At 53.1% G+C, this 19456-nt stretch overlaps 6 protein-coding genes across 6 annotated transcripts; 4 read left to right on the forward strand and 2 right to left on the reverse strand.

The window, feature by feature from the left end:
* Nucleotides 1-506: 506 nt before the first annotated feature.
* SMAC4_01888 (uncharacterized protein) lies at nt 507-4115 on the forward strand. Its single transcript, XM_066089666.1, has 5 exons — nt 507-1365; nt 1434-1457; nt 1520-1666; nt 1728-2384; nt 2443-4115. The coding sequence occupies exons 1-5, from the start codon at nt 1323-1325 to the stop codon at nt 3567-3569; spliced, it is 1998 nt and encodes a 665-aa protein (XP_065946777.1). The 5' UTR covers nt 507-1322; the 3' UTR covers nt 3570-4115.
* A 939-nt stretch (nt 4116-5054) lies between these two features.
* SMAC4_01889 (uncharacterized protein) lies at nt 5055-7007 on the forward strand (the record flags this gene model as incomplete). Its single annotated transcript, XM_003348818.2, has 1 exon — nt 5055-7007. One exon carries the CDS (start codon nt 5055-5057, stop codon nt 6807-6809), a length of 1755 nt encoding a protein of 584 aa, XP_003348866.1. The 3' UTR covers nt 6810-7007.
* A 2155-nt stretch (nt 7008-9162) lies between these two features.
* SMAC4_01890 (uncharacterized protein) lies at nt 9163-12326 on the forward strand. The gene is made up of 3 exons (XM_066089667.1): nt 9163-10576; nt 10642-10803; nt 10865-12326. Exons 1-3 carry the CDS (start codon nt 10303-10305, stop codon nt 11869-11871), a joined length of 1443 nt encoding a protein of 480 aa, XP_065946778.1. The 5' UTR covers nt 9163-10302; the 3' UTR covers nt 11872-12326.
* A 202-nt stretch (nt 12327-12528) lies between these two features.
* Nucleotides 12529-13824, reverse strand: SMAC4_01891 (uncharacterized protein). The gene is made up of 3 exons (XM_003348820.2): nt 13701-13824; nt 13458-13537; nt 12529-13271 (listed from the first exon to the last, which is right to left on the reverse strand). Exons 1-3 carry the CDS (start codon nt 13743-13745, stop codon nt 12938-12940), a joined length of 459 nt encoding a protein of 152 aa, XP_003348868.1. The 5' UTR covers nt 13746-13824; the 3' UTR covers nt 12529-12937.
* Nucleotides 13825-14512: 688 nt separating this feature from the next.
* On the reverse strand, nt 14513-17616 carry SMAC4_01892 (uncharacterized protein). Its single transcript, XM_066089668.1, has 6 exons — nt 17290-17616; nt 17067-17123; nt 16916-16957; nt 16778-16858; nt 16428-16715; nt 14513-16369 (listed from the first exon to the last, which is right to left on the reverse strand). Exons 1-6 carry the CDS (start codon nt 17291-17293, stop codon nt 15153-15155), a joined length of 1689 nt encoding a protein of 562 aa, XP_065946779.1. The 5' UTR covers nt 17294-17616; the 3' UTR covers nt 14513-15152.
* A 144-nt stretch (nt 17617-17760) lies between these two features.
* On the forward strand, nt 17761-19444 carry SMAC4_01894 (uncharacterized protein). Its single transcript, XM_066089669.1, has 4 exons — nt 17761-18442; nt 18506-18619; nt 18683-18802; nt 18859-19444. The coding sequence occupies exons 1-4, from the start codon at nt 18259-18261 to the stop codon at nt 19122-19124; spliced, it is 684 nt and encodes a 227-aa protein (XP_065946780.1). The 5' UTR covers nt 17761-18258; the 3' UTR covers nt 19125-19444.
* The last annotated feature ends 12 nt before the right edge of the window (nt 19445-19456 follow it).

Below are 19456 nucleotides of genomic sequence, written 5' to 3' on the forward strand. Positions count from 1 at the left end.
ATGTTTCGTTTCCTGGAGGGTCTTCCAACTTCAAAGGTTGCGGGGAAGCCCCCCAGCAAGAGCTGTCACGCTCCGGCAACCCCGGACAAAGAGTGTGGACCGGCACCATGTGGAGACTCGCAGTGGTCGCAGATATGGAGTCCGAAACGTGAGGGTGGAGGAGTTTTTGACTCTGCCGAGACTGGGTTGGGGTTTCGATGTTCAGGCCTTGGTGAATTCACGCTTCAGAGCTTCCCGGCTTGACTTTCACTCGTGTTTGGAAAGCCACGAAAAACCTCCTGACATGTTGAAGGCCGCATGTGCGCTCTCGACATCCATGCTCAGCCCAGGCAGCCTCTGATGAAGTGGTGGTGGAAGTGGTCACGCAGCGATTCATAGACACCGGTTACGATTGATCACTTTCACAGGTGGTTTGAAAGCTGATGTCAGACATGTCGATAGGTTGTGTTCTTAACCCAGGGCCCAGTACAGAAAATCTGATTTACTTGAGGCAAGCCTCTGTAAGCTTCCCTAAATTTAATGTCTTAAGCGTAACCGCTTTGAGCCCTGCTTTTCTGTGCAGATGTTGTGTTTTCTGTTACGTTCTTCACGCGTGAAGACTTTGTCAACTGAGCCCCTTCAAATAACAGGATCTGGCAAACATTGAAGCAATTTTCCTTGGAAGGCCGCCATACATTGCTTCGTTGATCAAGTTTCCCCCATTTCAGCACAACTTTTCACTCCGCAAACATAGAAATGTGACCATAAGTCGCGAAACTGAAGGAATACAACTCTTGGAGCAATGAACAATGGGATCAACATGCTGGACGTTGATATCGAACACACAAATTCCATCTCGTTCCTGAACACCTCCACTTGACCTCGAAGATGGGATTGCGCGGATCAGTGATCAGACGCAGGGAAGGCTAAGTGTCCAATCAAAGCTTTCTTCCTTGCCAAGAACAGGCACCCAGGTCCCTGCCCCGCTATGTATCAGCCTGACAAGACGGGAGCGACCCGACAGCGGGCACTTGGCAACCAGCCTTGTTCCCGCCTTCTCCCAAACGATAACGCAATCCAATCCGTTCAACCTGGCGACTTTTTGACAAACACAACAATCAACATCTGGACCGGTATTCGGTCTGATGTCAACATAACCGACTCGGACATCTGTCATCCTCTATCCATAATCCATCGGGCTTTCATGGTTTCGCAGATTCTTCCGGCTGCTCTCCGCCGAGCTACATTTGCTTCTGTCCCCGACACGCCGAAGTCCAGACAACACCTTGCGCCAAGCTCGAAATCGCCAGTGCCGCCATACGAAACACCATCACAACCTCGCCATGCTCTCCGAGGTGATTGCTGGCTCCCTGGCGGAGCTTGCAAGTATGTACAGCCCTGCTCTTTGCGCCGATTTGGCTCCTGTGGATCATTGCTAACCTCACTGTTTCTAGAGAGAGATGAAGAAGATCCTGGGGGTAGGCCAAACCACCTCGACACGCACAGCGGGTTCACAGAAACTAATACGATGCAACAACAGCTGAAAACCCGACCAAGCAGGAGATGTACTCTGCAATGGCCATCTTCATCTTCATCCTGCTTCTCATGGCAGCCTTCTTCACGAGTTATATCATGCAGGAGAGGAAGATCCAGGCTGTCCACGAAACCGTTGTGTCTATTTTTGCTGGTGAGGATGCTACTCCCACACCTGCTAGTGCCATACTCCCACTGACTTAGCGATATACCAGGTATGATTGTTGGCCTTGTCATCCGAATCTCCGGCAGCGACAACATCCAAAGCTTGCTTAGCTTCAGTCCGCAAATATTCTTTAACCTGCTGCTACCTCCGATCATCCTCTCGTCCGGCTACGAACTACACCAGGCGAACTTCTTCCGAAATATTGGCACAATCCTTACATTTGCTTTTGCCGGCACCGCCATATCGGCTGTTGTCATCGGCGTCTTACTATGGCTGTACACCAGGATCCCGCTCGAAGGGCTGGAGGTGACCTTTAGAGAGGCAATTCAAGTTGGCGCGTCTTTGTCTGCCACAGACCCCGTTACCATCCTGGCCATCTTCAACTCCTTCAAGGTCGACCCGCAGCTGTACACGGTTATCTTTGGCGAGTCGATCTTGAACGATGCCATTGCCATTGTTATTTTCGAGTCGGCACAACATGCAGAAGGAAACGGCACGAGAATCGGTGTAGTCAGTATCATCCATGGCATCTGGTATTTCCTGAAGGAGTTTTTCGGCAGCTTGGCAATTGGATCTGTTGTTGGCATATTGGCTGCCGTACTCCTCAAGTTTACCTACCTCAGGCGATATCCTAAGATGGAGAGCTGCATGATCATCCTAATTGCCTACTCGACTTATTTCTTTTCACAAGCCATCCAGATGTCCGGTAAGACCTACCACTACTTATTCACATGTTTCAGGTACAAGTTCTAACCGTGCAACAGGCATCGTATCGCTGCTCTTCTGCGGCATCACACTTAAGCATTATGCTTATTTCAATATGTCACGCCGGACTCAGCTGACCACCAAGTTCTTTTTCCAAGTCATGGCGCAGCTATCCGAAAACTTCATCTTCATTTATCTCGGCTTGTCGTTGTTCACGGAGAAGAATTTGGTGTATCAGCCTCTTCTGATTATCGTCACTGTGTCATCGGTATGCGCAGCAAGATGGCTGGCAGTTTTCCCTCTGTCGCGACTCATCAACTGGTTTATTCGATACAGGGCTCGGCGCCATGGCAGGGAAGCTGCGGATGTATTGCCTTATAACTATCAAGCCATGCTCTTCTGGGCAGGCTTGCGTGGTGCCGTCGGTGTGGCTCTTGCCGCGGCGTTCACTGGCAAAAGCAGATTTGCCTTGCAAGCGACCGTGCTTGTTGTCGTTGTGCTCACCGTCATCATTTTTGGTGGAACCACTTCCCGCATGTTGGAGATCCTCGAAATCAAGACTGGTGTGGTCGAGGAAATTGACTCGGACGACGAGTTCGATATCGAAGCCATTCACGGCGGAACTTGGCACAAGCGATCAGGTACAGGCATCGGGTTCAGCGCCCCTCATCGTGGATCAACGGTGCCATTGGGGAACCTCGATACGGAGAGGAACGGAAGTCCTGGCGGCAATGGTGGCAGGAGCGGGTGGGCTTCTGGACATCGGTCCCCAAATCCCATGCCGAGAAGACAGTCGAGCCGTCTCGATGTCAAGAACAGCAACGACCTCGAGAGGGTGGATTTGCTGGGAGTCTCAGGGAACAACACAGACTCTGAAATTGGTAGCGACATCGACACATCGGATTTGCCACCACCGGCCCCAAGAAGGAGACCGAGCCCGATACCAGGAGGCGGAGATGCTGATCTTGAAGCCGGACCTGGCGAGCGTGGCAGCGGATGGAATCGATCACCCTCTAACAACGAAGGTGGTCAGGGCCTCAGTGCCACGGCTGCTATTCGACAGCTCTTCAGCAGTGAAGATCCATCGGCGCTGTTTAGACAGTTCGACGAAAACTATATAAAACCGAAACTTTTACTAGACGGGGGGACTAGGGGAGGACATGGTGGTCCCTCGGGGTCTGGCTAGGAGCGTAGAACCCGGCTAGAGTATCTCGTGAGTTCTTACAGCGAATGAAAGATTATTTTCAACCCGTTATGCGGTGGCTCTTCTCGTCAAGCACACCAGTGTCTAAGCACCCCCGGTTTTCATGGGCAGTGAGCACAAGAGACATGAGAACCGTTCAACACAGTCCGGCCTAGTCGATGCGGTTTCAAAAAATGCACTGCCCACTCGACTGCTGGCCGGGCTGAAGCAGTCTTTGTCTGGAAAAACGCCTTGTATAAATATTATCCTGGTTAAGCCGTTGTTACGCAAGCAGTCTGACGAGGCTCGAACCCCTGAACACCTGAAAGAACAAGGCCACAGCGTGTAGGTAACGCCCATTAACTAATTAAAGCCATGGAATCCAATCCCCTCGTGGCTTGAACAGGATCCACTACTATAAAAATTGCGCCGTTGCCAATTCCGTGCCCGTCGAACCTTCTGAATATTATGTTGTTTGGTGGTTTGCATATGACTCGTTTTCTAGCAAGACTCTCCCTGAAAGTCTGTTTCAAATCGCATGGCCGCGCGTTGCGGTCCCAACCGACTCGTCGAAGAGATGCTCGGAAAGATTTGGAGCCTGCACTGCCTCGTTTCCAAGAACGATCTCACAACCAATGGAAATCGGTTTGGCATGTCAGAGGATCAACACCAGCTTGGGACTCTGCCGCTCCTGTCCTCGCCCTCTTTCTTTCACTGCCTCTCTGTCAAAAGCGAGACTAAAGCGAAATACTAAGCTGGGTCCGTGAGAAGATGTACCGAAGATTTAGTAAATCGCGGCCCTGAAGAGCATGACTTGATTGGAATGCGGCTCACTGGTGACGTTGACGTTCTCTGCAAGGCGGGCGGGCCGTTCTTGGTGCGCCTTGCAGCCCCCTTGCTGTTTTGTGCATTTCTGGTGGATCCTGGTCACATTCCTCAGCCTGCAGGGGCATCACGACAGGGAGTTCCAGCCCTGTTGGAGGAGCTACAGCCGGGGAGTGGAGCGCGGGGTTCCTGCCCACTTCCTTGTAAACATGGAGCCCGTGGCCTGGATGGGATTCCACTTGGCGCCTGGTCATCAGGGCGGATTCAGGGAATGGCAGGGGGCGGCGGGGCTTCATCTTGGGCTTCCATCTGATCTTCTGGACTTCTCCTACTTTCGTTTATCCATTCTTCCTTCTCTTGCCAACACTCTGAAGGTCGAATGTAGGCGGTCTTCAGTTCATCCTTCCTCGACAACGAACCGGAAGCTACTTAACCTTGAACACGAGGATCAGTCCAAACACACTCCCTACGTCTGTCAGGATTACATCACTCCAAGAAACTTGTCAGATTTCACCTGTCGATACCTCGAGGAGCAGTTTCACCCACCGAGTGAACCAAATCGCAATACCGTGTCTAAGAGATTGATACCTTGCTTTTCAGCAGGGATCTGTATAAGCCAGTGCCCGAGACACCTCAGACTTACCATTTCCCCTCCGATCGGCGATGCTCGACGAAAACTTTCCCACCTTCCGCTCGCGCCCTTCTCCGGACAAACCGCTCTCTTCCATCCTCTTCTTCACGCAAAATGGCGCCGACCCCACTCCCGAGTACATCCTCCGACGGGCTGACCCGGCCCTTCCGGCCTCGCGCAACAAGTATGCCGCCGCCCTCTGCGGGCCCTTGAACGCCGACGTCATCTACGCCGAAGTCCTCGTCACGCCAGAATGGTCACAACCCGCCGTCTCTGGCGCCGAGATGCGCGCCCAGGCGCTGAACGGCGCCCCACCTGCCCCCGCGACGGCGCTGGTCCCGGAGACCTTTGCCATCCAGCTGTACAACCCAGACTCGACCGTCGCAATCAAGATGGTTCCAGGCACGTGGAACAAGACCGACTCCTGGGAGTTTGAACTTCCGGTCCAGACGTTCAAGCAGCCTTCGGCCAGCGAGCTGGACAGGGAGAACGGAGGACTGCCGCCGCCGGACCTGATGCCGAGGGTCATGTTCAGGTGGAAGAAGGACAGCAAGCTGAGCAAGGATATGACGTTGTATATGTGCGGAAAGAACTTGGAAGGGAGGAGAAATAAGGAGCCGGATATCACGATTGCAATGTTTAAGACTACCACGCGCAAGGATGGGGAGAGTGTGGTCACCATCTACCAGCCGAATCTGCACCGGGTGGAGGTGGAGGATCGGAAGGGGTTGGAGCTGGTACTGTTGCTGGGAGCCGAGGTGATCAAGGACTTATATCTGTCTCCAAAAGCCGATGTGTTCAATGTTGGAGGAGGGGGATCTCCCGTTGGAGTTGCGAGCAGGAGGAAGAACTCGAAGCCTACCAGCGCGCCACCAGGAATTCCCATCATGTCTGGTGCCGTGGTGACCAATGGTGGTCCATCAGGGGCGGCAGCATCGTTCGTGGCTGCGAACGCGATCCGTCATCCAGATACTATACCGGTCACTGCTTCAAGTGTGGCGAAAGCTGGGTCATCAAAGGCAGATATCGATGCTGAAACGCAACGGTTGAAAGCAATGGTTGAGCGCGAGGAGCACGAGCGACAAAAGAGGGAAAGACAAGAGCGAGAGAGACGTGAACAAGAAGAGCAACAGCGTATCAAGAGGATGCTCGAAGAAGAAGAACAACGCGAACGTCAACGAAGAGAAGCAGAGATAGCGGTCGAAACGGAACGGTTGCGCAGAGAGTACGGAATGGAAGGGCAGGAACTCCCATCAATCATCCACTCCCCTCCAGCTCCTCAGAACACAGGCACTTTCAGTAGCCCTGCCCTCCCGCCACGGCAAACCTTCCAAAACACACAACCTCCTCCCCATCTTTTCCAACAGCCAAGTCAGGGCCAGCTGTCGCCAACCACAATTTGGGGAGCCGCTCCCTCTCTGCCTCCGCGGCCCCTTAGTGCTGGTCCATTGGGGCATCACAATGTGAGCGGTAGTATTAGCAGCAGCAGCAGGCCAGGGCCGTTCCACTGTGATAAGCTGAACAAAGTGTGGAACGGTGTAGTGGTGCCAGCTCTTGACCGTGGTTCCGGAACTCCAGGGCCCGGTAGTTCGTCGAGGAGGCGCAGTAGTGGTGCGGCGTACTTGTCGGCAGATCAAAATGGCAGTGGGAGGTATGGTTATAGCCAGAGTTCGGTCGGTTTGTCTGGTGGTGGGACTGGGAGCTCAAGTGCGACGGGGAGGGAGAGGGAAAGGGACAGAGAGGAAAGAAATAGGAAGATTGCGAAGAAGAAGAGTGCGATTTGGTAGGCAGCTCAAAGGGGTGTGGATATGAGGTTTGTTATGAGCATATGGGAGCTGGTTCATATTTGCAATATCACATGTGTAAGGAGTTGGTTGGCGTACTGTAGCATCTTTCATACATTAAGACAACGAGCTGTTGCGTTGAGCGTGGATCTAGCTGCGGGGAATTCGATATCATTATAGCATAATGAAGGCAGATTTTGTGGATAACCAGTTTCCGAATGTGATGACGTTCGTTCACGAATCGCTTCAGCGACTAAACTAAATATTATGACGAGAACCAATATCAGACAACGATGCCTATCTATTTACGGAACGCACAACTGTTGCCATGTACTGGCAAAGACACGCTCCGGGTGAGCCAGGCCTCAGGGTCAACCAGAAACGTGGATGCGACAAAAGAGGTGAAGCAGCTGGGCTTGCCGACTCTCTAAGCAATGGAACGTCTGATCAAAGCTTCATGCCAGTAACCGGACTGTTTCATGATATGCACAAGGATGCGATGGCTTTCATGGAGGCTGGTATAGTGTTCATCCTTACCTATGTCCGAATGGCCTACGTAAACAGCCTCATGCTCCCAAGCTTGTCTGCATACGAATGGAGGAGTTGAGCCCTTGAGGAGGTGAAGCCATTCGCAACCCTGTTGTACCTCTCAGAATAACGTAGGAAGAAGCCCAGGGGAGAAGGGACAGGTCAAGATTCCTTGGGCATATATTGTACTACCAAGAAAGCTTTCTTTTTGCGTCAACTGGGGAGCGTGTACTAAAAGGAAACCCCCCACATCTATTCATACCATCTCTCATTGCCATGTCCATCCTATATCCCTTGAACCTACCTACCCGTCCCGCACGTTCCCTTGCGTGCTTTTGCTTATCTTCCCACGCTTCCCCGGCCTGTGAGCCCGCAACCACTGAGGCGGGTAGCGCACCGTAGCGGTAGCGTAGTGACACGGGATGAATGCGGTTCTGTCTTTTAAAAACTTTGAAGGGTTACGTAGTTGGGATAAATAGTTGACAGTAACGGTCTGCATCCCGGAGGATGGGAGCTTCTCGATCAGTAATCAGTCTGTTCATTGAGTTAGGCTCTCCTCCTTTGAAGGATCAAAGACTTGATAATTTAGCCGTCATTCCCATCGTGAAATTCATTCTGGCCTTCAACTTGCGTAGTCTTGACAATATTGCTCAGGCCGCAACGTCATGGTTCGGGCAGAATCCCACCGGAAGATATTGATGAGCAAGACACAGAAAGGACGGGCAACATGGGAATATAATATCCCACCACCACCGCTGTTAATCGTCATGCCATACAACGTTGTGTTCGGCTCATGGAGAGCTATAGTGTATTAAGTTAACGGATATTGGCAGCCCGACTACGACAGAAAGGGTGGGATCGTTCTGGTCGAATTTCCGGGTCATGATTCATTCGAATAGGACTCTCCAAGCAGATTTGTCGTCGCTTGTAAACCAGCTGGGCAAAGCTCCCAAGCTTTGTAAAATCAAGTTTTTGATATACGCCGAGCGGGGAAAGAAGAACAAGAAGACTTGGAAGTAAGGTTTTATGTCTTGAGCGATATACGCACCTGGAAAAACCAAAGATGAAGAACGGAAATGCCGACCGAGTGATATTATTGTTGGTATGTGCCTGATAAAGGGGAAAGGGAAGATTTTATTCAATGATACTCCATGTGGACAAATGAAAAAAGAGCCCACAAGCTGATGCAGTAGCAAAATCGCCTTTCCCTTTCGGACTCCTCCCGTAATGGGGTTTATGGGATGGTATTCCCAGCTTCAATGCCCCCGTCGCTCCATCCAAGCCAGCCTGCCCACGTCACCACCACTTGAAAAATGGCGGACTGAAAGACTCCAGCTGTGCCCCTGACAGGAACATTACTGCGTAGGTAGGTACACGCCCGACAGAAGCTTCCCGTCGTCTGGTAGTCTACACTTACAGCGTCCGGCATGGTAACCTCGACCACTGCAACTGCAAGGCAAAGCCGGGAGAGTAACTCATCACCAAACAAGATTCGAGATTTGAGGTTGGAGAAAAGGAGTGGGGCACACGCACTGGAGGTAAGCTCATAAGGTACCTCTCTGAGAAACGTCCAGTACGGAGCAATATCCGGACAGAACCCAAAAGCTGCAGCACAGTGCACCATCAACACCTCAACATTCCCATAGATAGTGTACCTTTGTACCTTGAGGTTTTGGGTCAACGACCGGGCGGCGCACAATGCCCAAAAGCCAACCAAAAGACTGAAAAGACCGCCGACTGAAAGCAACTTGTGAACGATTTGACCAACTTTGGGCGCTAGTAACGGTTTGGGCAATAAATGGGGTGCCACTCGATCGGCCACCCGCCAGACACGTTGCGACCACCTGCCTGACTGGCCACGAGCTGGGCAAGAACTGGGACAGGCGAGCGGCTAGCAGCTGCGGGCGGGCAATGGGCCACTGCACCTGAAGTGCTGTTGCTACGCACAGGCACTGCACACCTCTAACACCAAAAGGAAAGCACCTGCCGCCCGAAGAACCTCACAAGTGGAAGTGCCCCTGTTGTGTGGGAGAGACGCCCGCCCGCAAGTGGAATCAATATCTACCATAGCGCGCCCGGTCTTGACTGTGATGCCCAGACGGTGCGGGAATGGGAAGGATACTTCTAGAGGTAGACAGTGGCAGAAGAGCAAGTTCGTGATCTCCAACACACTGCACCACTGAACGCACCACGCACCCGCGCAGGCACCACACAGCAACAGCATTCAATCGCTGCACTCAATTCAACATTTGCATGTTTGGACCAAAACATCCACAACAATCGATCCAACTCCACCACCGCGACAAGGACATTGAACTATTCAAGAGAGTTGCACTGTCCACATCCCACTGTCACCACCGGCCGGTCTTCTCTCCCTAGTCCATTGTCTAGCGGGAGGTGTTTGTCATTCATTTACTACCTCTCCCAAGGTCTAGCCGGACTCCATCCGGCCGATTTCATCACACTTCACGACACAGGACCCTGACCGACCGACGAGACGACAAGTTGCTTGTCAATCAGACTCGATCCAAACCCGCCTCCCGCTTCTCGTACCCGACACTTGCTGTTGCTCCCAGCGCCGTAATTCTCGCCAAACATTGCCCGCTGCTTGTTGCACGATCCGGCCAACGTCTTTTTTACTGCAACCTGCCAGCCAAGCTTGGAAAGCCCACCGCTGTTGGCCTAGTGGCAGCTCTACCCGCCCACTCGCGCCTCCTCCTCCATCCTACTCGTCGCGGAACCGCTCATTGCGCTTCCAGTCGCTGGGAATCGAGGCGCTCCTCTTCGTTTGTCCATACCAGCAGGGCTCCTCCGCTCTTCTGTTTCCCCCGCATGTCGATCCGGACGACGCAGCGCCCATCGCTGATTCCCGCCTCTCCGTCCTCGAGCCTCCCATAAAGAACGACTTCAGCGTTTTCTGTCTCCTGCCGCCGCAGCCCCGGCTGTGGAGGCCCGGCAATTCGCGAACATGAACTTCGACTCGGGCACCGCGTACGCTGAGTCGGACGCCGACGACGAGTACGAGCGCGATATTCATGGAAGCTCCCCTATCGATCACACCGACGTCGAACACTCACCCATCGACTCTGGCCCCCCCTCGGCCGAACACACCCCTACAACCTACGGCTACCGAAATAGTGCAGATAGACACATAGAAACCTTGATTTCCGACTGGTCTGCCGACGACTGCGCCGACTTCATTGCCTCGATTGGGCTACAGCAATACGCGGATAGATTTATAGGTCCGTTCCCATAACCTGAGCAAATGGTTGCGTATGGCTCTGACTTCCGCTAACTCTACGCGCAGAAAACGAAATTGTGGGAGAGGCCCTGGTCGCGTTACAACATGATGATCTCAAGTCGATGGGCATTACTAGTGTTGGCCACCGCTTGATGATCCTGAAATCCGTCTATGATGTGAAGAAGGCTCAAGATGTTCCCATCGAGGACGACCACTACATGCCTCTTAGTACGTGTCGCGCCCCTTTACCTCGTGCAGTTCTCGCGTGCTAACAAGCTGAACCCTGAAGCCGCCGCAACCGAAGCGCTATCCGCAAATGCCACGCTCAACGATATTAAGCACCTTGCTGAGCAGTTGCGTCTGAGAGACGAGCGCATGAGCCTCTTTGAGCAAGACCTGCGCCGGTTAACCGAAGACTTTAGGAGGTTACGGGAAGATATGCTACCGGCGTTGCGGCTCGCCAAGGATGCTCAGCAACCGCTACCGAGCGGACCGTCATACGAATCAACTCTGTCACCGCCGGCTCCAGCCTCGGCGACGGGTGGCCAGCCGAGTGCCGGGCTAAGTCGGCAATATTCCACCAAAAGAATCATGCTTGGGACAACGCCGAAAGCAGTCTCCCCATCTCACCTTCAGACTTCCCACGGCCCGGCATATGACTCTTCTGCAACTAGTAGAGGTATGCTGTCGTCGACTCATCTTGGCGCCATGAACGGGTCTAGTGCGAACACTACATCCGGTGGTTATCCGTCACCGAACATGCCATCACCTACCTCACCACCCACCAACAACATGTCAGGCACTACTCTTGATCCGAGATCTTACCGCGGTGATAACCAACCCCCATCATCGAGCCGATCCACGTTTGGCGATAACGATCACTACGGTTCTCAAGACAAAGGGCCTGTGTCCGCTCCCCGTAGAGGACAGACGCCGGCACCTGATACCCCTGGTTCCGCGAGCAACGCATCCGTTGAGATCTTCAAGTCGTTTAGGGTCAGTATGGATGACCCTTGCTACAAGGTTCTTCCAGCGGCGCTCAAAAAGTACCAAATCAACGCTCCATGGGATCAGTACGCTCTGTATATCGTATATGGCGACCAAGAACGGTGTCTTGGACTGGACGAGAAGCCTCTCATATTGTTCAAGCAACTGGACAAGGAAGGGAAGAAGCCCATGTTTATGCTCAGGAAGACAAACAACGCTCCAGCTGAGGAACAACCTGGGAGCGCAGGACTATCGGCTGCGGCTCGTGGGACGACGACCGGGTATGATCCACCGGGAGGTATCATATAAGTCAATAACAGGTAGATGGTGATACTGTGACGGCGTTAAATTGGGCAGTTTATCCGAACCTGTCCACTATTCGAACCGAACTGTCAGGGTGTCTGTCTGGGTTGCACAGCTTTTGCATATCGTGGCGGAGGATTGTGCTGTGAAAGAAGCCCTAGCATAACTGAGGGTCCGTTGGTCGAGTGGCAAATGTCCATGAGGAGAACGGGAAAGCTGAGTCGAGGCTCAACGATTCAGTGTAATGGGCAGACGGCTTGACAGCCGTGAGGAGCGAGTGGAAAGGCAACCATTAACATGGAACTCCAGCCTTCTATACACAACAACCCAAAGAATTGCCTGTATATGAGGATGGTAAGCCAGTTACCGTTGCCTATTTTGTGTATCTTTCCTATTTAATTCGCGGGCGGCATGGGAAACGGGGAAACGGGTTGGAGAAACTAACTAACTGCGCAAGGGAGGGGGGGAGGGGACGGCCCGGGGAAGGCGAATTTTGTAAACTCAATTTCATCCGAAAGTGTGGTCCACACAAACTTTGAAGAACAACACGTCTTGGTCTTAAATGTGCTTGGAACATCTGGTTGAAGGATCAGGAGAAGGAGGAAGCCGTGATGAAGAGGGGACCAGGTTAGGGATGGGGGTCAAGTGGGTGGTTTAAGAAAACTTTTGGAACTTCTTGTGTTATTTATTTATCATTTTAAGTGAAGAGATCACGAACTCTTTTGTTGGGTGAAGGCTCTAGACTATGACTGTGGTATTCATGCGATGGTAATGTTTATCTTGAACTCGCAGGCGTTTCATGCTGTTGATCCAACACTATCTTCGAAGTCCATCCGGGCGGAGAACATTGCTCAATACCTCGAGCGCGGAACAATATGCTCAAGAGACACTTCGCCGAGACCGTTCATCCCAGAGATCATAACTAACGCCATGAAAGCATAAAATCGAGAAAACCGTGTAGTTTGCTCTATTTTTACCCAACCTCGTATTTTATATAGCAAGCAAGTTACATCCTCCATCACCTACACCATCTCCCCCAACTCAACAACCATCACGAGTCAGTCTAGACATCCTAGTACAGCGCATTCCCGGCCTTGATAAAGAAAGAGAAAACTGTTCCTAGGCCGGCCATCCACACCAAGCTGCGCACAGGCGCAAACTTGCGGTTGTCCTGCAGGAAGACATAGACAATGTTGTACACCAGCCTGCTGACGAGGTAGAACAGCGAGAGCGTGTTTAGCGTCTGGACGGGCACCTTGGCGGCGTTGGCGGCCACAACACCCGCGGCGTAGAGCCCAATGGTCTCGAGGCCGTTGTTGGCGGCGGCCTTGGCGCGCAGGATGCGGTTTACTTGAGACTTGGGGATGGAGGCGTCTTTGGCGAGGTGTTCCTCGGTTTTGCGGGGGCTATGGTACAAAAGATAAGGTTAGATTTGTGGTGATGTGATGATGTTGATGATTGCTCATTGGTGATTTGGGTGGGTTGTAGAAAAGAGGAAGTGGGTATCGAATGGGATGGATGGCTGAGAGGGTGAAGAAAATAAGGTGCTGAGAGGAGGTAAGATGGTGGAGGGACGGAAACGGGAAACTTACTTGGCTAAGTCATAGTTCTTGCCGGCAGCGAAGCTGGCGTAGAAGTTGGGGAGGAGGGCGAGCACGAAGGCCGCGGGGATCTGGTAGCATGGAGTCGTGTTAGTAGATCTGCTGCGTGGGAGATCATGGTCTTCTTCATCTTCTTGGACATGTGTTGTTTCTGCTCGAAGATACTGAAGTGTTTCAAAGACAAGGCATATTGTCCTCTTCACATGCTCGGTAAGGGGCAAAGTAGCTACATACCGAGTGGAGAGACCAGTTGGACGAAAGATCAAGAAAGGAAGCCATTGTGATAGAGTTGATGACGAGTTATCTCGGATTGGTGTGTTTTGAAGGTCGTTTTGGTGCTTTTTTGGAACTGAATGCTATGAAGTACGAAAACAATGTTCAGGTAATCGGAGAGGACAGAGACACTTTATATTAAGAAGACCTCGGCGGACCTTACATTGTGAGGAGGGGTTCACGAACAGCTTCGATGACGGAAGAAGCTTGTGTGGGGCGACCCACAGTCTGACAGGGGTACATGGTGGAACGAGCTGAGGGAAGAAGGATCGATCCACTCGGTGCTCCATGCCCCTTGCGGCCCAGAATAGCTCCCTTCCCTTCTTTTGACATTTTGACTGCTTTACTCCCGTCCTCCCGCCCCATGCGCCTCATGAGCCACACCAAATCAACCGGCTACCAACTGGCGAGACACAACCTGAGATCAGTAAACAGAAATCCTAGGCGCTGTGCTGAAACATTTAACTTTTGCCCGATGCAGAATGTCACCTTAATTAGACTTGGGGATTTTGCGCGGGACCAAACTTGACATCATGTTCGACGAAGGCGTATCCAAAACGCACGGCTGATTACAGAACCCAAATTCAAGGAACGAGTATTACATATGGGATTCATTGGACTTGGCAGCGCTATCAGCAGACGAGATGCCTGAGACACCTAGATTACTCAACAATAAGTCGGGCACAGTCTCGATCGCGACAAAGCATAGCAGCCTCCTTACATGGCAGTTGTCCCGAGAAACATCAATCGTCTCTCCGCAAAGGCCCCCAAGTTTCATGAACCAAATCCGCTTTTATTTCTCTACCAACAAACAAATTTTGAAAAAATACGCGGCGTGGCGTGTCCGTCTTGGATATAAGCCTGGGGAGACAGACACGCATCAACTTCACCGAACATCCTCTCTTCTGCCCTCTCCTCATTCTGTAGCGTCCCCATCTTGTCATCAACCTTTTCCCTCCCTCCGCCCTTCCTTCTATTCTTGCTTCGCCCACCTCCTTCTATCACTGAGATAGAATAGGTATCCGTACGTTCCACGTGTTTGAGGAAAATGATGCGCCCATGTAGAAGAAAAAGGCATGGAAAATAACACCCATTTGGTAATACCTATAACCCCTTTCCGAATTTGCGCAAACGTAGATTGTGAGCAAAGTAGAAGAAAACCCAGGTAAATTTGCGGCGAGAATGCTCTTACTGCATTGGAGGACATTGCCTATCCAAAGCAGGGACTAGATCGCGCGAGGGGTAACTGAGTCGTGTGATCGCTTGTGACTCCTTTGAGGGTGGAATATTTCTCTTCAAAGTCATTGGGGCTGGCAAAACGTGAGCAGGGCAACATGAGCCATGCACCATGCTTTTCGGAAGAGGCTTTCCGGCGATCGTGAAAAGCTGACGGGATGTCGTCTAGTGAACAAATTAGTAGGCACGGTTGGTGCCACGACGGCCCTTGCTGGGGACAGTGACGGTCGTCCAGCCATCATCTTCCTCAGCAGCAGCGGGAGTAGCGGGGGCCTGCTCAGCGGCGGCAGCCGGGGCAGCCTGGGCGGGCTGGGTGGCAGGAGCACCGCCGTTAGCACGAGGGCCACGGCCAGAGTCGCTACGAGGAGCGCGAGGAGCACGATCAGCGGGGGCACGATCGTTGCGGCGAGGTCCGCCAGGAGCGGCACCAGCACGGGGTTCCCTAGGAGCAGAGCGCCAGTTACCGCTCTCGGTGGCTCTGGTCTTGGGAGCCTCGCGGGGCTCACGAGGCTCACGGGTCTTGGCGGGGACCTTCTGATCGGCCTCACCGTTGGCGGGAGCAGCACCGGGGGACTTGACCTCCTCCTCAGCAGCGGGGGCGGGGGTCTCCTCAACGGGCTTCTCAGCCTCAGCCTTCGCCGCCGCAGCATCCGCTTCAGCCTTCTCGGCTTCGGCCTTCGCAGCGGCCTCCTTGGCGAGGCGCTTCTCCTCCTTAGCCTTTTCGTCGGCCTCCTTCTTCTCCTTCAGAGCCTGGAGGCGCTTCTCCTCGATCTCGCGTTCGCGGGCGGCAGTGTCGATAGGGCGAGCGGCACCGAAGGGGCTGGCCTTGGAATCAGCGGAAGGGGTCGATCCGGCCTCGGGGGCTTCAGAGACGGTTCTCTTGGTGAGGTTGAGCTTGGGGCGGCCAACGGGAAGGGCAGCCGAGGGCGCGGGAGAGTTGGGAACGCTTCCTTCACGAGACTCGGTGGCAGGGCGCATCTTGCTACGCCATTGGTTGTCCTGCTCGGCAGCAGTAGGAGCGCGCTCGGGACGGTCGCCAAACTCGCGGCGGGGAGGATGGGAAGTATCTTGACGACCCTCACCAGGGCCCCAAGCAGCGGGGGAAGCCCTCCTGTCGTTGCGGAAAGACTCGCCACGGGCTTCAAGGGGACGCGAGCGAGAGGAGTCTCTGATCTGCTCAGTAGGCTCCTGAGGGGGGAGGGGACCACGCCTCTCCCAATTGCCGAAGTCGCGCACCTTGCCATCGTCGGCAGGGGCAAACTCTCTGGGGGCTCTGCGCTCGCCAAAGTCACGCTGGGGACGGTCACGTCCGGGCAAGTCGGCGAGGGGACCCTTACGCTCCCAGGTAGGAAGGTCGCGACTGGACTCCATCCTGTCGCCGTATCCCTGCTTGGCTGTAAGGTTGTCAATACAATATCAAACGTGGCAGATCAATAATAAGGTGGCACATACGGGGATCGGCAATCTTGATGCGGATGCTGCGACCGTCGAAGGTCTCTCCATCACGGGTCAAAGCAGTCTTGAGACCCTCGACATCCTTGAACTCGGCATAGGCAAAACCCTTGGGGCGTTGGGTCTCGCGATCCTCGATGATGCGAACGTTCACAACATCGCAGCCCTCAAAGAACTCGGTAACGGTCTCGGCGGTCGCATTGTAAGAAAGGTTGCCGAGATGGGCGGTGAAAGGAGGGCGGGTAGGAAGCTGGGCCGGGCTGATGTTGTCGCGGATGGAGGAATAACCTATCATAAACTCTAAAGTCAACACAGGTTTGGGCCGACTAGTTGTTGGGAGGTTGACGAACCGCGGTCAGCATAGGAAGAGCCACCACCATACGTGGAAGGGCCGCGACGCTCAGCAGGAGGGAGAGGCTGGGTGCCGGAGGCTAGACGTATGTTAGCAAAGTAATATCACAATACGACGGAGAGAAGGCGTTACTTACCATAGGTGTCCTCGACCTCGTCAGCCCAGGAGCCGCCGAAAGCTGTACGACATGTCAGTCATGTATCTCATCAAGCGACAGGAACGCAGTTGACATGCCACCCGGCTAGGCGTGTTGGTGCCTTGGCGTAGAGGGGGAGGGGTGAACTCACAGGGCTCGTTCAAAAATTCGCCCAGAGAAAGCTTCTGGACTTCCTTCTTCTTGGGAGCTGTTGCAAACCCGAATCAGCATGTGACGCCAGTGAGAAGACGGTAGGACCGTAGCGTCACGGATGGGCGCGAGGTATGGTAGGTTGGGGTTGAAGTTGTCGACGGAGTCATGGGAACGGTGACGGTGACGGTGATGATGATGTCGTCGACGGTGGTGGTGCTCACCCATGATTGCGGTTTTTTGAAAGGCCTACGTGCGACAGTCGATGGTCGCAAGCGTAGACGAGGGGGTGGTTTGCCGGAGAGGAGTAGTCTGGCCGGCTGGGTTGATGGTAATGGCCTCGAGGTGATCCGAGAGCGATGGAGGAGGAGGAGGAGTGCCGAGTACTTCGCAGCTGTGGTACCGACAAAGTGGGAGGGAAGGACGAATGGTAGACGAGGATGGGGGGGTCGCCGTTGGTTCCGTCGTGATTTCCCAAGTGGATTCAGGATTCGGCGTTGCGGGCAGGTCGACAAAAAATTCGTCTTTTGATAGAAGGTGGAATCCAGTGGAGGGTTAACATTTTTTTGCTCGGCATTGAGTGGGCAGGTGGGCTGCGTGGGCAGCTGGTGGGTGAATGTGGGAAAGTGCGTAAGGGTGGGCGGTGTCATGGTCGAGCTAGTCCGTATGTAGCTTAGCGCATGTCTACTTACGCACCTCCACCTTCTTGACTTCAACCTTCGAGACCTTGAAAACCTGCGCGCTAGCAGAGGGTTCAGTGGGTGTTCTTGTGCGCAGAGAGCCCTCAGCTGGTGCCGCTTTTGGGACTTGCCCGCCCCGACCTTCGGTTCCTTCTCTCGCACCCCTCTTTGCGGGCCGTCATGCTGGGCTCCCCGCTATCGCTGCCCTGTGGCCTGTGCCTTCCACTTGTTGCTCCCCCTCACGTCCTCGAGCCGGATCCCTTTCTCCAAAGTCAAATCTCCAACTCCCGTCCTGCCTTGATATTCGAGACTTCAAGGCTGGGTTTCAGTAACGAATATTCCAAGCACACAATCCTACCGTACCCAATGCGCCCTGGGTGAAGCCCAATCCTTTGTTTGGGTAGTTGACGCACTCATTTGACAGGCCTAGAAGCTATCATCCGAGGTTCACAGCACTCGGCAGATCAGACTCAAAGAGAAACCAGACTCGAGTAACCTCATTCCCTAACTGAAATGAAGAAAATTGTGGCTCCTGTCCCCAACCAGGCGTTGGGTGACAATGTAAACAGTGCACAGATGCCAACTATTTCAGATAATGCGACCAAAGAACAGACGGGCGACCAGGCTCCTTCCTTTTCTAACACACGGCCGAATACACCAGTCCTCGGTCCTGCATTGAAACTTGGAGCCGGTGTTGGTGTGTTGAGCCCAACGTTACTAAATCATTTTTTACAGCCGATGAACTGACATTGTCTGTTAGGAACTCTGGGTCTCCTTACTGGAGCTGCAGCTGGTATCATACGCTCGGCGCCCGTTGGGTTATATGCGGCTACAACTGGTATTCAGTGGTTTGTCCTGAGTTCCACTTTCTGTGGTATGTAGTCCTCTATTTCTCTATATCAAATCTGATGTGTGCCATGGTATTAACCTCCTCCAGGCTCTCGTCAGTTCGCTACAAATTCTTTGACGAAAGGCACCGATATTTTGTCCTCAAAAGACAATCTCATAGCAACTAGCGGTGCCGGCGCATTTTCGGGAGCAACGGCGGGTTTACTTCGTAAGTTAGACCAGGCGTCTTGCAAGGAGCAGCAACATAGCTAACAAATATCGCAGGCGGACCGAGAAATGTCATACCGGGTGCCATCATCTTTTCATTGCTCGGCCTAGGTGGTGCGGCTCTTCAAAACAAGCTCAAGTCGAGGGAGCAGTCAGAGAGTTGGTTCCGCAAAGTCATTGACGGGAAATGGAGCCCCATCACCCGCATCACTAACGAAGATTGGGAGAGGATACTTGAGGAGAAGCTGCTGCGAGTTGAGACAGAGATTGCCGTCTTGGATGATTCGATTGCAGAGCTGCGCAAGAACGAAAAGAAGACCTAGTGTCCGTGGTGCGCTTTGTATTATGGAGGATTAATATATCACAAAAAGCTCCGGTGTTCGCACCTATACCCAACAGTAGCTAAATGGATTCACGGACATCACATGCACAAGTTCAAATCTCTTACACACTCGAGAGCGGGAGCCTCAAATGTTTATCCTGTGTTTATGTAGCCCAAGCTTTCAGGGGAAGTTCTTGGCATTTGTAGATTCATAAAGAGGAAACCTTGTGGAATATGAGGCCAGGACTCCCCAGAATACCCCCATATATGATGGGCAGCACAAAGTTGCCTTGATCATATACACTAGAGCTTAGACATTCCCCGTCGCGATGT

Source organism: Sordaria macrospora, chromosome 4, assembly GCF_033870435.1.
Source record: "Sordaria macrospora chromosome 4, complete sequence".
NCBI classification, from domain to species: Eukaryota; Fungi; Ascomycota; class Sordariomycetes; order Sordariales; family Sordariaceae; genus Sordaria; species Sordaria macrospora.

Bases quoted from the DNA above. Each gene is read 5' to 3' on its own strand.
- SMAC4_01888 (XM_066089666.1), top strand. From the start codon at position 1,323: ATGCTCTCCGAGGTGATTGCTGGCTCCCTGGCGGAGCTTGCAA. The intron at 1,366-1,433 runs GTATGTACAGCC...CACTGTTTCTAG, and splicing joins CTCCCTGGCGGAGCTTGCAA to AGAGAGATGAAGAAGATCCT. The intron at 1,667-1,727 runs GTGAGGATGCTA...GCGATATACCAG, and splicing joins CGTTGTGTCTATTTTTGCTG to GTATGATTGTTGGCCTTGTC.
- SMAC4_01890 (XM_066089667.1), top strand. From the start codon at position 10,303: ATGAACTTCGACTCGGGCACCGCGTACGCTGAGTCGGACGCCGACGAC. The intron at 10,577-10,641 runs GTCCGTTCCCAT...CTCTACGCGCAG, and splicing joins ATACGCGGATAGATTTATAG to AAAACGAAATTGTGGGAGAG. The intron at 10,804-10,864 runs GTACGTGTCGCG...TGAACCCTGAAG, and splicing joins CGACCACTACATGCCTCTTA to CCGCCGCAACCGAAGCGCTA.
- SMAC4_01891 (XM_003348820.2), bottom strand. From the start codon at position 13,745: ATGGCTTCCTTTCTTGATCTTTCGTCCAACTGGTCTCTCCACTCG. The intron at 13,538-13,700 runs GTATGTAGCTAC...CCATGCTACCAG, and splicing joins CCAACTGGTCTCTCCACTCG to ATCCCCGCGGCCTTCGTGCT. The intron at 13,272-13,457 runs GTAAGTTTCCCG...TTTGTACCATAG, and splicing joins AAGAACTATGACTTAGCCAA to CCCCCGCAAAACCGAGGAAC.
- SMAC4_01892 (XM_066089668.1), bottom strand. The intron at 16,958-17,066 runs GTGAGTTCACCC...CATGTCGTACAG, and splicing joins CGAATTTTTGAACGAGCCCT to CTTTCGGCGGCTCCTGGGCT. The intron at 16,859-16,915 runs GTAAGTAACGCC...ACATACGTCTAG, and splicing joins CGAGGTCGAGGACACCTATG to CCTCCGGCACCCAGCCTCTC.
- SMAC4_01894 (XM_066089669.1), top strand. From the start codon at position 18,259: ATGAAGAAAATTGTGGCTCCTGTCCCCAACCAGGCGTTGGGTGACAAT. The intron at 18,443-18,505 runs GTGTGTTGAGCC...ATTGTCTGTTAG, and splicing joins GAAACTTGGAGCCGGTGTTG to GAACTCTGGGTCTCCTTACT. The intron at 18,620-18,682 runs GTATGTAGTCCT...AACCTCCTCCAG, and splicing joins CCTGAGTTCCACTTTCTGTG to GCTCTCGTCAGTTCGCTACA.